Source organism: Astatotilapia calliptera, chromosome 5 (assembly GCF_964374335.1).
Source record: "Astatotilapia calliptera chromosome 5, fAstCal68.1, whole genome shotgun sequence".
NCBI classification, from domain to species: domain Eukaryota; kingdom Metazoa; phylum Chordata; class Actinopteri; order Cichliformes; family Cichlidae; genus Astatotilapia; species Astatotilapia calliptera.
In genome coordinates, this window is record NC_137426.1 from 20468765 (window position 1) to 20485830 (window position 17066).

At 40.1% G+C, this 17066-nt stretch overlaps 1 protein-coding gene across 6 annotated transcripts in view; it reads left to right on the top strand.

Moving 5' to 3' along the window:
* Nucleotides 1-890: 890 nt before the first annotated feature.
* LOC113022492 (AMP deaminase 2-like) overlaps nucleotides 891-17066 on the top strand; it is a 35161-nt gene continuing 18985 nt past the window's right edge. For 2 of the 6 annotated variants that reach the window (XM_026167944.2, XM_080301865.1), the window contains exons 1-3: nucleotides 891-1027; nucleotides 1328-1374; nucleotides 4653-5065. In XM_026167944.2, coding sequence (XP_026023729.1) covers nucleotides 4690-5065 — 376 coding nt within the window. In that variant the 5' untranslated portion in view covers nucleotides 891-1027; nucleotides 1328-1374; nucleotides 4653-4689. Of the gene's footprint in view, nucleotides 1028-1243; nucleotides 1375-4652; nucleotides 5066-13412; nucleotides 13792-17066 lie in introns of those variants that run through there. The other 4 variants (XM_026167947.2, XM_080301867.1, XM_080301866.1 and 1 more) reach the window with 3 other exon arrangements.

The window sequence follows — 17066 nt, forward strand, 5'->3', positions numbered from 1 at the left end:
TAGCCAAGATGACCTGCTGAAATTCAAACTGAGCATCAGAAAGGAGAAGAAAGGTGATTTAACTGACTTGGCATGGTTGCTGGTATCAGATGCGCTGATCTGAGTATTTCAAAAACTGTTGATCTACTGGAATTTTCAAAAACACAGCCATGTGTAAGGGTTATAGAGAATGCGCCGGATAAAAAGGAAAATATCCAGTGAGTTTCGAGTTCTCTGGCTAAAAGTACTTTGTTGATATCACAGGTCAAAGAATGATGAGACTGCTTTGAGCTGACAGGACAGCAAAATTAAATCAAATAGCCACTTGTTAAAACAAAGGTATGCAGATGAGCACCTTATGCACAGCATGCTGAAGCTTGAATCAGATGTGCTATAGCAGCAGAAGACCTCACTGGGTGCCATTCCTTTTAGATAAGAACAAGACAATTAGGGTAAAATTCACATAGGCTCACGAAAACTGGACAGCAGAAATGCTGTCTGGTCTGATGGGTCTTGATTTCTGCTGCCATTTTCAGATGTTAGGATCAGCATTTGGCATAAAGAACACGAAAAGCATGGATTCGTCTCCAGACGGCTACTTCCAGTACAATGCACCGTGTCGCAAAGTTCAATTCAACTTTGGGATGTGGTGGACTGGGAGACTTACTAGCAAGGTGTACCTAATAAAATGGCCAGCGAGTGCATGCCAGGCGCTAAAAAATGTGCTCCATCTAAATAAGAAGAGGAAAGTAACACATAAAACTAACACCGATAGCGTTTAATATATGGTGACCTTTGAGATATTACCAGTAAGAAAGTCATTCTAGGATTTAATTGCTAAATATTTCAGAACTTGTTTTAAATACAGCTGCTGAAGATAAGCTACTATCAAACGTTATCTAACCAGTGTGGAAACACATTTGTTCTTCTTTCACCGGGACCTTTGAACCCTCTCCCAGCGCCTCCTTTGAACACAACACTTCATCCTACTGTGGAGGAAACTGAAGTAACAGAATAACAAAGCCACCCAAACCGAATATCACCACTGGTAAGTATTTCCTAGCTAGAATTATTTAACTAATACTTATTTCTCTCATGGGTTTGCCATTTTTAAGCTAAAACGTAGGCTATTGACACTGCAGTTATCGTGCTTGAACTAACTTTGTACATCTGATAGTGGACAGTTAAGCTAGTACGAAGCAGTCGCGTTGTTAGCTATGTGAAACTCCTCGATAACGTGTTTACAGTCGGCGCTCTTGTTAGGTACTCTGCGGATGTATACGCACACATATTTAGAGCCCGTATATACTGTAACGAGCCGTCGTTGTTGCTTTATCTTTGTGTCAAGGTATTTCCTGCCACTTCCAGCGAACGAGTCGTCAACAATGTCCGTTGGTAAGTCGGCACCCGACATAGCTGTACTCAAATATACACGAAACACGCTCTAGAAAAAGGAGTTTAGCTCTCCCTTTAAGTGTCTTATCACCAGAAACTCTGTCAGAAGCTTATTACATAGGTAAAAAAACAAAAAACAAAACGAATTTAACCTTATTGCAGTGCAATACATCACAAAACCTTGCCTCAAATAAGGGAAAAACAGTAGTTGTTTGGTATTTTTATGCGTTAAATGTACTAATAGTACTAATATTTGAAAGCTTGTACCCCTGCTTGCTTTTACGTGGCCAAGGAGGAAGCTGTGAGGTCCTATTTGTGCCAACATTATGCTCACATTCATCGTGTCTTTTCGGTTATGCTTTGGTTCACCTTTAAAGTTGTGACAAAACTATTGTTACAAACTGATTGTGTCTGTGCGTTGATCAGCTGACAGGACAAAAACAAAAATGTGGCTGTGACTTTGCTTTCGTCATCCTGTTGCACTTCCTGTCATTTGACAGTGTGGCTTTGCAGCTGGTCTTGATGCGTCTTTTGATTGTGTTGTCTTTATGTGATTTATGAGTAATGGAGTCAATTTGTGTGTGCCATTGGATGAACTTGATCAGCTTTGACGTTGTAGGTGGAGTGAACAATATAGAACTAGTTCTCAACTGACACTGGTTATCAGTTCACATTCCTGTATACCATCAGTATTTTTGTTACAGTGGTGGGTGAAAGCCACCACTCATTTGTTTCTGCTTTTCTTCCAACGAGCTAGACTTTCTTGTAACATGTTAAAAGTGCTCTTAAGCAATAGTTCTCCAAAGTTTTTTCTTTGGACACTGGCTGCTTTTTTTAACTTATTTTGAATACAGTCTGTGTATCTGATCATATTCATAGGAATGTTTTTTGCTTGTTGAGCCATTTGATAGGGAACTGAGAGACACTTAACTCAGGGGATGTCTACACATAACAGACAACTTTTTAAAGTTTTAAAGGTACTTTTCCCCCCCTGGCAACCTGGCATGAAAACACATAATTAGTTCACAGTTTGACAGCCCTAAAAATTGTATTCACTGAAAACTTGGCATATGTTGGCATGATGTGCTGTGCATCCTTAAAAAACTAGACTAATGGAGGATAAGCAAAGAGACTTAAAGAGCTATTTACAGCAGATGGACACAATCTGAAAGTGTTCTTAAGATATGCTAAAAATAAAAAATCCAGCAAAGACCTGACTTGAAAGATGCATTTGACCCTGCATTTGATCCATATACTGTTTTCTGAAGCCTCATCAAAAAGGTGGCTGTCACTAAGCCATTGTTAAGAAAGGGAAACTGGGAGAAAAGACTAAGGTAATCCAGGGACCTGGCAATAGAAGAAGCAGTGCTATTAATAAAAACATGCCCTGGTTGTATTTTATTATAGAAAATACCAGTATAGACTATTTCAAAGTGTATATTAGCTCATTTGAAAATATGTTACTTTGTTCAGCAGGATTTTGTGTAATGTACACTGTCAAGATGCTGTTTAATAGATGTGACCACACTAGGGGTTTTTCCTGTATGGCCCTGGTAAACAAAATGTTGCACTTCATAAGCACTGGTCTGAATAAGTGGGGGAAAAATCTCCTAAGCAGCCAGATATATGCTCACTGGTCTCATTTTTAACAAAAGGGTGTGCAAACAGAAGGCTTGACCAAGCAGCAGAAGCAGGGAGAAAACCAAAGGAGAGTTTTCAGGTACTATGACTGCTTTCTGTTTCTTGCTGAGGCTTTAAGAATATGACTAATTTGTATTTTGCGAAGTAGTTAAGATATTCATCGGGTTAGTTATTTATTTTTTCCTTTTCAAAAGTGGGCCTGTGTGTTTTAGGCTTTTCTGCTGGTGCTGCCGCACCAGATGGTAAGCAGTGTCATTAAAACCTGGGTGAGCTTTCAGGAAAAAGAAACCCTGATATAACCTTTTATTTTTTCCTTACTTTGCAGACACTTCCACTTCAGTACCCAAATAAGATTATCTTTTAAAGATATTATTGTAAATTTAAGTGTTTGTTGTACAATGTACTAGTCTTTTTTTAAAAGCTTTATCAGTTTCCGTTTTGCTTTTAGAGTTTTGGTTAGATACACTTGAATATTTTACTATCACATGAGTTACTTGGATGTAACTGTTAGATATAAAGGTTTTACCATGTAAAAAGCAAAAACCTTTCACACACATGTTTTTTAAACTTTTGAAAAGAAGGAATAGAAATTTTCATCCAGCTGCATACAGTTTTCATGCCACTAGATGGGGCTCTTTGCTTGTTCTTAACAACTCTCTTTGTATGACTATTCTGGTCCATAATATAGTTTCTTCCTAGTTTTGGAGAATTGGATTTACAGAATATTGAAATTTAATTCTCAAGTTGAATAATTGCAATCACTGATTCAGCATTGTGTTTAAAAGCTAAATTAGCAGTGACGTTAACATTACTAAAGCATAAAATATGCAGTATTGAACTTATAAAATATACCAGTGTGATTATTAACTGTGTAAATTTCCAGTCTGTGAAACTTTCAACAGAAAACACTTTAGTTTGCAATTTAGTGATGTGTGTATTGAGAGCATGAACACTAGTAAAATTTAAGATTTTTTTAAATCATTGACCTGCTGTGTTGACTTTTGGATGCTTGTGTGTTTGCTAAACTTTTAAAAGAGTTTATGATGTATTGTAATTTTGCTCCTCAGCTACAGGAAGTAAGTGACAACGAGTCATTAATGCACTGTACTTGTCACAGGTTGTACCACAGCCTCTAGCTGGGCAATAGCTGTCACTATTTATAATACTCCATGTCAGGCGGGCCTCCGTGTGTGTGTGTGTGTGTGTGTGTGTGTGTGTGTGTGTGTGTGTGTGTGTGTGTGTGTGTGTGTGTGTGTGTGTGTGTGTGTGTGTGTGTGTGTGTGTGTGTAAGCTGTCCGTCTCCCCTCAGAATTTTCCAGCAAAGAAGACTGGGAGCTCATTGGTGAGCTGGTTATCGTGCTTATCCACAGAGTACCTTCTCTGTTATTTATTTTTTTAGTTACTTGCTGTTCATCGCGATCCTTTGTTTTTGCTTCTCTTGGATACACTGCATGTTTTAATGATATCTATCTAGCTGCTATTTTTAGAAGAGTGGAAAAACTTTTGTCCTTCGCTGACCTAGGCGCTCAGCTGGCTCAGCTGCAGCTGGTCTTCTGGCTTGCTAGCTGTCATGCTAGCTACACTCTTTGATTTCCAATGCCCTCCTCTGTGGCCGCTTTTCCCTGTGCTGCCTACAGGAAGCTCCTTCCCTGGTTGCTAAGGCAACCGAGGACGATGGCCCCCAGCAGGAGTTGGGGAAGCCTTGGGCTGTCTTTCAACTCGGCGCTGTGCAGTGTGCCTGCTGACCCGCCGCTGACTGGGAGGAGGAGCCAACTTTGCAGAGGAGCTTCGCCTGGCCCAGTATGGGTCCTACCGTCCCGCTGTCCCACTGTGAGACAGAGCTCCAGCATCAGAGCTAGTGCTCCTTTCTCCCCCTGCTGGCCACTTCAATGCTCTGACCCACTGTGCTCGACTAGTAACAAGAGCACAGGCGGCAAGATGTCATCTTCTTCCTCCACCTCCTCCTCTAATGCTGCAAATGGACAAGGGAAGCCTAAGCCTAAATCCCCGATGCACAAGAGGGGGAGCCTGCAGAGCACCACCAGCCCTGGTGAGTGTGGGTGAAAGGGTGGGTTTGGGGGGTCCCAAAGAAGAAATGGGGGAACATCTTACGTGGATGTGGAGTCAGAAAATTACACATGTGCTTGTGCAATGGTATTTAAGAATCCATGCTGCTCACAAAGAGCAATGAGAGGGAAGTGGAGAATTCTGCAACTCTAGCTAGTTTTTTTCCGCCTGTAAATTGATTTGAAGCTTCCACCCATGTTGGATACGTTCAGCATGTGTGCTCTTCTGTGTGTAATACACCTCGCTGAATCGATTAACTGCAAAGAACATTTTCACAAAACTTCAGATGAAAGTGATTATTTAACAATTGCTATTCTAGTTTTTTCAGTCGGACAATTACTTAGTGTATGAAACATCAGAAAGTATTGACTAGCGCACATGAATGGTTCTCGAAGCCAGATAACAGTGTAAAGTCCAGCAAGGTTGTGCAAAAGAAAAAAATAATAGTGTGTACTTTGATAAGAAGGTAAAGTTCAGGTTAAGTGTATCATTTGTCATAACGAGGCACCGATGAACAGCCTTTGCTTAACTTGTGAAGTTAATGTTTTGCAGATGAGTGTGACAGTGTAATGTGCATTTATTGTCCTCTTTTGCACAGTGAATATCGCTTTTTGTATACACATTTCTGACTGTCTGTGTATTATTGTCAGATTGTAAAGGAATGTGAGGAGTTTGTGGGCCTATTTACCCGACCACCTTGCACAGTTTCTGCTACAGTTTATCAGCTTTGCACAGAGCAGTGGTATCAGTTTATCTTTCAACTGCAACTCTCTCTCTCATTACAAGTTTCTGTTAGATTGTTCTCTCAGCATCCCAGATAAAAGAAAACAACACATTTAACATTTTGTGTGTGTGAGTGATGGAATAGACAAAAATTATTGTGCTTTTATGATTATCTTTGATTTTAATGTTAACTGCTCTTTCCAGTGAGAAACAATCAAGTTAGACCTGCAATTTATATGTGAAATGAATTGGTTCCTCAGGGTGCTGCACAGCACAAAAGTCGAGCATTTGGAGGGATGCAGCAGCAGATCGTGAGGAGTAACTCACGCTGACACACTGCTTACAGTATTTGCTGAGGACGCCTGTCTTTGGTGCAGTAATAAATAACTTATAGGTCTCTCCAGCCATGCAGTCATTCAAGTCCTCTCAATTAGCCGCTTGGCTGAGCCTTGTGCTCTCCCAGTCTGATAATATGGTCCATTATGGTCCATCTGACTACATTTTTATTTTTGCCTCTAAACGACTGTTCTCAAAGTCAGGTCATGGACTGAAGCTCAATATTTGCATTGTTTCTTCTTGTAACCTCAGCAGAAATAGTTCTCTTATCACATTTTCCCCTCTCACCAAACACATCTCTCCAGCACTGATGCACCCCTGCATACTTGAAACAGTTCTCTTATGCAATGGTTTGAGTGGATTTGCTGGTGTAAACATTGATTAACCAACCAGCTTCCTGGAGGAAACTGCCTCTGCCTGTAGGCTCCGCAGCTCTCCCACTGGACTCTGGCATAAAGCAGAATATGTAATACCCAGTTATATGACGTGATATATGGAGGTTATTAAAGTGTCTGCCAGAGCAGTGCAGGGAATTCCTCTCACCAGTTTGGATCAGCGCTCTTCTTCCTGTATGCAGCCTTCTATCTTTATTTTTGGCTCTAACTTCATACAGGCTTTTGCACATTTTACCTGCAGGCTGTCTGGTTGTCTAGCTTGATGCTTTTGTCGAGGCAGTTATTTTTGTCTCTTGTATGTATGATGGTTTGTCAGCTCAGCATTTCATAGGTGTGGGGATTGCTGTCTTGTTACCTGGATTTAACATTAGTTTTGTGCCATCTATATAATACTGGATAATGTATTTCTAGTACCCATTTATGTCAGTTCTTTTAATTATTCTAAAAGATATGTTTGTTTGTTTTTAAAATGCACTGTACCCTCGAACCCCCCCCCAAAATACTGTATCGGTTATTAATAGGTGGCCACTGGTCTGCGGGCACCACATTAATCTGTATCTTTTATACTCTCTACACATCCTGCTGCATGCTGCAGTTGGATGGTTACCGTATTTCCTCCAAGACTCTGGCTGTCTCCTGTTCTGGTTCATTATTAAGCAGATATACTGCTTGTGTCACAGCATGTCTCTTGTGCATCTGTCTTCAATTTATGTGTATTCTTACCCCAGGTCATGTGAGCTCTGTGCCGTTACCCCTGAGGGGATTTGCTGTAGTCCTTACTGAATCATTATCATATCTACTCGTCTCCCTGTGGACTTTAACCCAGCTGACTGAAAAGCACCGTGCCTGTTCACCTCTTCTCACTCCCACGCTCTGGCCCTGCAGTAGACAGAAACACGTGACAAGCAAATACTGGGAGAAAACCAGAAGTTGTGTTTTGATCTCCTATTGAAAAGTTGTCAGTGTAACATGTTTTTCAATGTCACTCCTACAATGAATACGCTGAATAGCTTCAATTTAAAGTGAATTTGTTTAGAGAAAAACAGATTATTTTTATACCGTTTTTGCTCTACACTTTAATATTCAATATTAAAAATGTTTCTTTGCTTTTCTTTCTAACCACTAGAGGGAGGCTTGGGAAAATACAAGGCAGCCCATCGGTTTGAAACAAGCAGCTGGTTGTTAGGGTCTCCGGTCTGTGGCTGTGCTCCCCTCAGACATGACTGAGGACCACTTTGCTCTGTGTTTGGTGGAAAATTCCAGGTCTTTCTTTTGCTATGAATAGCTCAGCTGCTTCCCATGTTAGAAAGGGAAAGCGTCTCAGTCCTGGAAAAGGGATTTTGGAGAGGTAGGAAGTGAGGCCTTGAAAACTGTCACACCAACAGGTGGGCCTGTCGCTATCTGGTAACAACAGGCCCACCTGTTGTTACCAGATAGCGACTGATATCATAATATCTGTCCAGGCAACCCACTCCACTCACACAGACACACACACAGACACACACAACCCCGTTCAGCTATCTTAGTGAGAACCTTCATTGACATAATGGTTACCCTAACCCTAACCATTAAAAATGAATGCCTAACCCTTACCCTAAACCTCACCATAACCTAATTGTAACCCTGACACTAAAACCACATTTTGAGCCTCAAAAAGGCCTTCAAACTTGTGAGGACACACTCACTGGTCCTCACAAGTGACTGCTGGTTCTCACAAGTATAGTAGAATGCGAATTTCGGTCCTCACAAAGATAGCTAGACAGAAACAGACACACACTCACATAGAAACACACAGAAGATTGGTTTGTTTCCACTCTACCATTTCTCACTCGGGTGCTCTGCTGGCTGACAGGCTGTACAGATGGTTATGATGGGTTGTATTTCAGTGCTTAAGTACAGTTAAGCATGCTACTTTGGTCTGTCTCTGCTCTTGTCGTGGCTTCGAATGAAGATCCATTTTCATTTAATCCACCTCATTCGATCACACATGAAGCAGCATCAGCTGATGTTTCAGTCCTTCACTGACTTCTTATTGTGTTTTGACCTCAGTGACTCATTGAATCTCTCACCCACCCCCTCCTGTTCATTTGATGATTCTCCAGATCATATTCTAAACTTTAATTAGGAATATACTCTCACACTTGCAACTCCACACTGATGTTTCTCACATTCCAGTTCATTGGTCATCTCACACATAGAAAAGTCATTTGTTCAGTCTGACAGCTGGCCAGTTTTCCACATTTCTGATATCTTCATGTTAAACTATTCATCTTTAGTTGATGTCAGAACATATAATAGGAACTTTTTCCTTTTGTTGTTATATTCTTATCACACCGCAACTCGTTCTTGCTTTGAAAAAATAGATTCCGCTATACAGCCTGAGTCAGGTTAGTCGCAGTTGTTTTAGTTTGCAACCATTAGTTGATACAGTAATGAAATATTAGTCATTAAAGCAAACAGTGCACAATTGGCCAGAGTTTAATCTTTAATCAAACTTCTGTATTTATAACATCCTTTTGTGGAAGCTCTGCCAGCAACACAAGACACTAAATCACAGCTAGAATTGCGAGTTTTCAACAGTGCGCAATTCATTTACACCAAAGCAAAGAGAGCAGTAAATGTGCATGGAAACGGATCAAAAGCTTTCTTGCTTAGCCATGGCAGGGAAGCAGTAGTCCCTTTATTGTCTCTGGCTTTGATACTTCACACAGTTTTTGTCTCAGGGTTGGAATTGTGAGCTCTTGATGTCCGAGCAGCGCTAACTGCAGAGGGTTATATGTTGACACTATCAAATGACACAGTGTTCCTTTTAGATATTCCGATATGGTGAGAAGTGCACTGACAGTGGTGACAACAACAACTGTGGTCTGGATAATCACAGAGGGTCAAAATGAATGATGTGAATACGTGTGCCTTTTTTGGTGTGTGACTATTAGTGTTTACATGTGCTGCTGTGGGTATGCAACATGTTTTGTGCACAGTTCGGTGTCTCGGGCTCCAGAGAGAACTTATTGTTTTGAGAAGATTCCCGTTGGACGGGGGGATGGGATACAAAAACAACAGCGCAAATGCTGGGAAGCAGTTTTATTTGCATGTTCACCCTCTTTCATTCACACGGAAATGCTTGTGCAATTGTGTCAGCTCTCTTTTTCTTCAGGGAGAAAGGGAGTGAAAAATAATGCACAGCGACTCCCCTGTGCTGTTAATTAGTCTCCAGGGAAAGAGATTTGCAGAACACAACAGATGATGTAACTGCAGAAAAACTCAAGCTGGGGCTGAAAAAGAAAACATACCTCAGTGCTTGTGAGAAATGTGACTTAACAAAAACCACTGGACATATAGTATGTCTGAATTTAATTCACACAAGGCTGTAGGTGGTTTCAGCCAGCAAGCCTCTTAAATGATTCTGTTGTAGTAACACAATCAGTGGCAGAACACATTGCCATTTGTTGTTTACAATGGATGTCCTTCTTGTTTTTAAGCTCAGAACAGAAAGTCAAAGGAAATATTCCACAAGCCAAAGGCCCGAAGGTCAAATAAATCAGGACTGGTCAACTTACTCTCATAACATTTATAACTTCCTCAGTCAGCTTCTTGATAGGTTCATGAAGATGAGATATCACCTATTTGTACAAGAAATTTAACCGTCAAGTCTCCAAACAGTTGGAGTGTTTCCATTCAAGCATCTAAATAAATCTCATATACTTTTGCTGTATTAAATTTGCAATATTGAACTCCATCAACCGTGTTGCTTAAGTCCTATTAGGTTATCATAGACAGGTAGACAAAATAAAATAATAAAGAAATATAAATAGTAAGACTGAGAATGTGCAAAAGACAATACAAGCAAGTAGTAATGGCAGTTGAGTTGAATAATTCTGAAGGAGAATCAGCTTGATTTAATTAAAAGTTTTTGAAGACTTCTATAAGAGGCTCCTCATCTGTGCTTCAGGTTGGATTATATAACAAACACAAATTTCAAATTCAAATTTTATTCGTCACACACACACACAACCATGCACAGTATGACATGAGGTGAAATTATTATTGCTGTGCAATTGCCCAACCATTAAATGACAGTAAGAATTGACACTAATATTTACAGATTACTACCAAAAATTTGCAGATTTTAACTTAGAAATTTACAGTAAAAATGTTCAAAATAGTTTACATAAGAAATTATTAATAAAAAGAAATTATAAATTATAAGAAGTGTGCAAAAATAAAAACCAGAGTGCGTGTGGAAATGTAACGTCTGTGGGAGAGTTCAGTCCTACACCTGGTTCAGAGCCCGAATAGCCTGGGGGAAGAAGCTCCTCTTCATTGTCTCTGTTTTGGCCTTAAGGAAACGGAAGCACTTCCCAGACCTCAACAGTGAGAAGAGTCCATTGTTGGGATGGGAGAGGTCCATCGTAATCTTCCTGGCTTTAGTCCTGCACCACTTGGTGCAGATGGACAGCAGGTCAGGAAGCTCTGATCGAATGATACGTTCGGCTGAGCGCACCACTCTTTGCAGATCTTGTTTGTCCTGCTTGGTGCCGTTCCCATACCAGGTGCAGATGTTTGCCGTCAGGACGCTCTCGATGGTGCAGGAGTAAAAGTTCTTAAGCTCCCTCAGTGGCAGATGGAAGTCACTACTGTAAGTCTTCTGAAGAATAAGAGACGCTGGCGGGCTTTAATGTAGCAGGACCATGACAGGTCCTGAGTGATGTGGACACCCAGGTATTGGAAACTGTCCACTCTCTCCACTGGCATGCCATTGATGATCAGGACTCATAATTCCTCGCCTGCTTTGTAGTAAAGTCTACGATCAGCTCCTTAGTCTTGCTGACATTTAGGAGGAGGTTGTTCTCCTGGCACCAGGTCTCCAGGTTCCTAATCTCCTCCAGGTAGGCCGTCTCGATGTTGTCGGAGATCAGGCCCACAACAACAGTGTCGTCAGCAAACTTGACAATGGAGGTGGTGTCTGATGTGGCTACACAGTCATAAGTGTACAGTGATTACAGCAGGGGGCTTAAAACACAGCCCTGAGGCGCTCCAATGCTGAGTGACATGGAGGGGGAGACTTGTTTTCCTACTGATTGGGGTCTGTCTGTGAGGAAGTTGAGGATCCACTGACACAGTGATGAACTGAGTCCTAAATCGTTCAACTTGGTGAAAAATTTAGAGGGAATTATTGTGTTGAATGCTGAACTGTAGTCCACGAACAGCATCCTAACATAATTCCTTCTGCCAGTGTCCATGTGACTCAGGGATGTTTGGAGCAGGTGAGCTATGGCATCGTCTGTGGAACGATTAGTCCGGTATGCAAACTGAAGTGAGTCGATGGTGGCAGGAAGTGAAGAAGTGATGTGATCTCTCATCAGTCTTTCAAAATACTTCATCACAATTTATAACATATTAAATGATTGTTACACAGGAAGGTGTAGTGGGGAAAACAGAACATCACTCAAAACAAAGAAGATTAACTTTTACAGAATCACAATGATCACATTATCAATTATTTGTCAGTAATGAAATATAAAGCAAACATTTGTTTGTTATTTCATCTGTTTACATTTATTTGAATAAATTCAATTAATGTTCTACACTTGCCACATCCTATACAAGAGCTGCATTTGAGGCGGGCTTCCTCTTTACCTGCAAAACAAGATGGCTGCCACAGAGGTTTGACCTGAGTGACTTAAACGAAAAATTTTTTTCCTGTACATTGGTCCACAAAGGAGTATTTAGCACTCATTTTACAACATTTAAGAAGCACTATAGGGGAGATGAACTTAGTGATTCCTAACAGTGATTGATTGTTTGTGTGTCCTGCTCACATTCAAAGCCCACAGTGACTAACATAGTCACATGACAATACCATTAACACTACTACTGCTGTTATTAATAGCAAACCCGTGGGTGGGAGATAAACATATATACACATGCTACGATCATTGTAAAATGATGCTATGGGTATATTGTAATCTGAAATTCTATTCAGTGCTCAATGAAACTGTCAAATGCACCAAAATGATGTATGATGATGAATATAATGAGGGATATGTATAAAATATTTTAAATATGTCATATAGATGTTGGCACTCACGGTACCCTGGGAAATGTTTGTTTCTATTTAAGTTTCCTCAAGACTGTTCCACATGCCTAGGAGAAGATAGTGATTTCTTTCATCCAAGGATTATTTTCATTAATTCCAGTTACCGGTAATGTACTTTTTGTTCAGTCTTTTGACTGGCAGTCAAACAATAGATCAGTCTTTACAAGAACCACACCCACCCCATATCCCTTTGAACATCTCACTTAGCCATAAAATTTACTCCCACAAAAAACAAACAAACACCTTGCTGTTTTTTCAGGGACATGCTGGAGACCACAAACCTGCAGTATAAAAATTAACCTTATCCTGCTGCTGACTGTGTGTTCTCATCTATAAAGTAGTTGGATACACAAAAGGATAAATTACACTTGCAGTCAAATAAATATTTTAATCACAAACACAAGACTGAACTTCCAAAACCACTCTTTAAAAGTCGTCCAGCTCTGAAGGACAAAATAAAATCAGAAATTAGAAAGAAGCAGTGAATGAGCATCAGAAAAGCAGTTTGTACAGAAATAATAAATTTCCATTTATTAGATTTTCTTAATACTGGTATTCATAACATCATTTACAGTCATGACATGACTGAAGCTGTGTGTTCATGAATGAGAGGTGGGAAGGGAAGTAAAGTAGGAGTGGCTTTATATCCAGGGCCGCCTCCATTTTATAGCACAATGCATGAAGCATGAAGTGGTTAATGCTTGTCCTTCCCCCTTTTTTTTGCCACGTGGTATGAGCCAACCCAGTATTTAAATCCGGGGGCTTGAAGGCTCTGCTGTTCATGCACAGTAAACCGGTGTAGTACAGGAAGCAGCTGAGAGAGAGGCAGAGACAAAATCGGGGAAAAGAGGAGAAGAAAGAAAAAAGAGAACTGCTTCTGCAGCACACTGAAGGTGGCGGCAGTTACAGCAGGAGCAGGAAAGGAGAGACAAAAGGAGGAGAACTGGGTGATGTCGTCTTAGAGCGGCTTGGTTTCTGGAGAGAGCGTTCTTTTCTCTGTTTGCTGTCATTCTCTCTCTTCCACTGTACCAGCGGGGGAGGGTACATCGGCCGTCCCAGGCCTAGTTACATGTCCCAGCATCCCACCACAGCTCAGACAAGGCCACTGCGACCGTAACGGAGACTGTGAGAACAGGACAAGACAGGGAGCTAGAGGTACTGTAATCTATGGCATTAAAATACAAAACAGTACCTTAGCATGTAAAGCCTGTAAACGTGAATAGTGTGTTAAAAGAAGTTTCATCAGTTCTTATTAAGCATGATACTTATCGCTCCCAAAATACCTCACAAACGAGCTCATCGTGACAGATGAGGTGCAAGTAAACAACAGTTGTTGTGTATTGGAATAAGTTGACAGCATAAGGCTGACAGTGAGGGGAAATGTGTACATGAGTGTGAGATAAGTGTGAGGTAAGGAGCATAAACAAACCGGTGTGTTGCTTATGGTGATCTTTGCAAAGCTTAATATGCTTCAGTTTTTTGTTTTTTTTGTTTTTAACAGGCTCTGGATGTTGCAGTGGTTGAATATTTGGGGCATCTAGTCTTTGCTGCTGTCTGCTACAGCTAACTATAGTGCAGTACCGTTACTTGCTTGATTAATCGGGCAAATTATTCAATGTGAGTTGATTAAAAACAAAACGCATACAGTTCATAGCAACCATTCTCTCAAGAGTGCACAGTGAAGTAAAGAGGTGATTTGCAGCAGCGTGTCGGTTGCTGAACAGGTGCCACTGTAGCTAGAAGAAAACAAACATCCTTTTCAGATTTGCCCCTTCATTAACACTGAAACCCTCAGGCGGTTAGTGTCAGCAGATACTCGCTTAAAAACCCACCTGAGCATGTTTACCTTCCCGATGTTTGTAAGGGCAGTGCTTTAGTGAGAACAGCTGGTATCTGTTTTCTTTATTTTTGTATGCGAAGGGGATTATTAGATATGTTTCCATCTTCTGTTAGAGGCTGTTTATGTTATACACAGCAAGGGAAAGCACTGAGAATGATCCTGTTAGTTTCTATGTGTGAACTGACACATGTTATCTCTGTAGCAAACCTTCATTATGTTTAAAAAAAGGTTCCTTCAGAAAGCTTTTTTGCAGGCAGTAGTTAGCTGGAAAATTTCATCATCTGTGTTTGTTTCCTTCTGCAGGCTGAGTACTGAAACTACATTTTGGAGATTAAGGTCCAAAGTAGAGATTTATTCTCATCTGTAGTTGCTAAGGAACATATGAAGCCTGTGTCATTACTTTCCCTCTCAGTGTAATCTCTAAAGCAAAGTAAAGCTTTCTAAACAGTGGAGCTACAGATGCAGTAATCCAGGCCTTGTCTTTGCACCGGACATTGAATTGAGCTCAACTGACATAGGAGTTGTATGCCTGATCCCATTATTTGGCGATTTAAAACTACAATTCAGACATTCCAATATTTAGACAATTTTTTTTTCTTTTAGACACATGAGATAAACCGATTTCCCAATCATTCCATATGTTTAGTTATTTATTTACTTGTTTATGCTCTGCCTGACTCTGCGTGAATCAGCTGGTTGTCGTGTTTGTGGCATTCCAAGCATGTTACTAACAGGGAAATTGCAGAGTAGAAATACACAGCATAATGACAACCTTTATTTAGTTAATTTATATACATACTTATTTTTTGGTTTAAAATTTGCAAGCTGATTGATTTTACATGGCCAGCACGCTCAGCTATTAGTAGGTTAACTGCATAGTCATATTATGTTGTAAATATGCTATCATTACATTAGTGCTCTACAAACATCTGTGTGCCAGTAGAATGCAGTACAGTGCAGCAGCTCAGATGAGATGATGCCTGATGCTGAGATCAGCTAGTCTGCTGGGACTGAGCTGATTTCAGGGCCTGACTCAACTAATTGATGCGCTTAATCTGTAAGAAACATTTAGTTTTTGTTGACATTATCAGAAAGTTGATCATTCTACTATATGCGGAGTTTTTAGTACTCAACACAGTACTTTAAATTTCATTTAAAAGTGTTTCTAATGTCTTGTCTATATAACTGTCTTAATGGGGTGACAAATATGCCCAGTAGAGAATTTAAGCATATATTGTTATACTTCTGAGAAAATTGTCATTATATTATTATTTTTGTTCAGTCAGCACATTTTTGTTAATTTTTGCATAGCCAGCATGGATCCCTGCAGAGATGCAGGTCCATATGCCTTCACTGCATTGTTCAGCAGAGGGTCATTTGGCCTCTCAACTGCCTCTTGCTGCAGAAAAATAGTTATTCTCTGTTATTTGACCATATAAGGTGTATATGTATGCAGCCAAACTCCATCAACAGAGACATGTGCACCAGTTAAACAAAAGGGCAAGAAAATACCAAGAAAAGCGTTTTGGCAAGGTTGCTGCAGTTAGTGGTAGACACACTTTTAAATTCATGTCATTATGTCAGGGTGTGTCTGTTTCAAATATAGGTAGGTCAAAAAACAGCATAGAGAGGAGAAACAAACATATTTTGCTAAGTATAATACTTGAAATTCCACTTTAGCTCAATTGTAGTCACCTTAGTTTCATTCCTAAGAGGCTTTGAGACAGTGTGGCAATCTCTAATGCTCGAGATTCTACAGTTTTTGTCTTTTAGAAAAGATTCAAACTCTAAATGAAATAAATGAGATGTGATTGAAATGATCAGTTGTCTTTTGGGTACCAGAAATGAAGTTCATTTGAGGGTTTATTTCATCCTCCTTTGACTAAAGGTGATAACTGCCTCTTTTATGCTGCACTAAAAAAAGCAGAGATGCAACATAAAGGGTTTGTTTTTAGTGCAGTCTCATGCAATTGGTAGCTTGATAATCAGTGAACCTGACAGAAATGCCCATAAGTTACAGAGAAGAATGGAATAAATGAAATAAAGTATATGAAATAGTAGCAAAGCTTTGTTTATCATTATAGTGACACCTAAAATGAGATTTGGAGATAGATGTGGTATTTTAGCAAATCAAGTACATTTTTAGTTCTGCCGAGTTATAAAATTCCAAAACACAAAGATTCAGATTGATGTCTGCCATCACCAGTTCTCAAGTTAAGCACCATCATTTAAGCTAGGCCAACTATTTGCAGCTTGTAGTTACTCAACCTGAAAACATGTTAAGCAGCATTTCAGCAAGAATATTCTTACCTACTGTGAAAAGAGCTGTAACATAGTGAATTTGATACAAAGCAGTCCTGATTCAGAGGCCAGTGAGCTGACTGGGACTTTCCTGCCTTTAATGTGCTGCCTTTAACAGCTGTGGTGGTCTGGGATTTTCAGAGACTTAGTGAGAGCCAATTAATTTCATTATAAACAAACAAAGCTAAGCTAAACTTTTTCATTTAGTGTCATTCACCAAAATGCAATGTGTATATGCTCAGGCTTTAATGAAGATCTTGAGTGCACTTCCCTCCTTATAAAACATTAG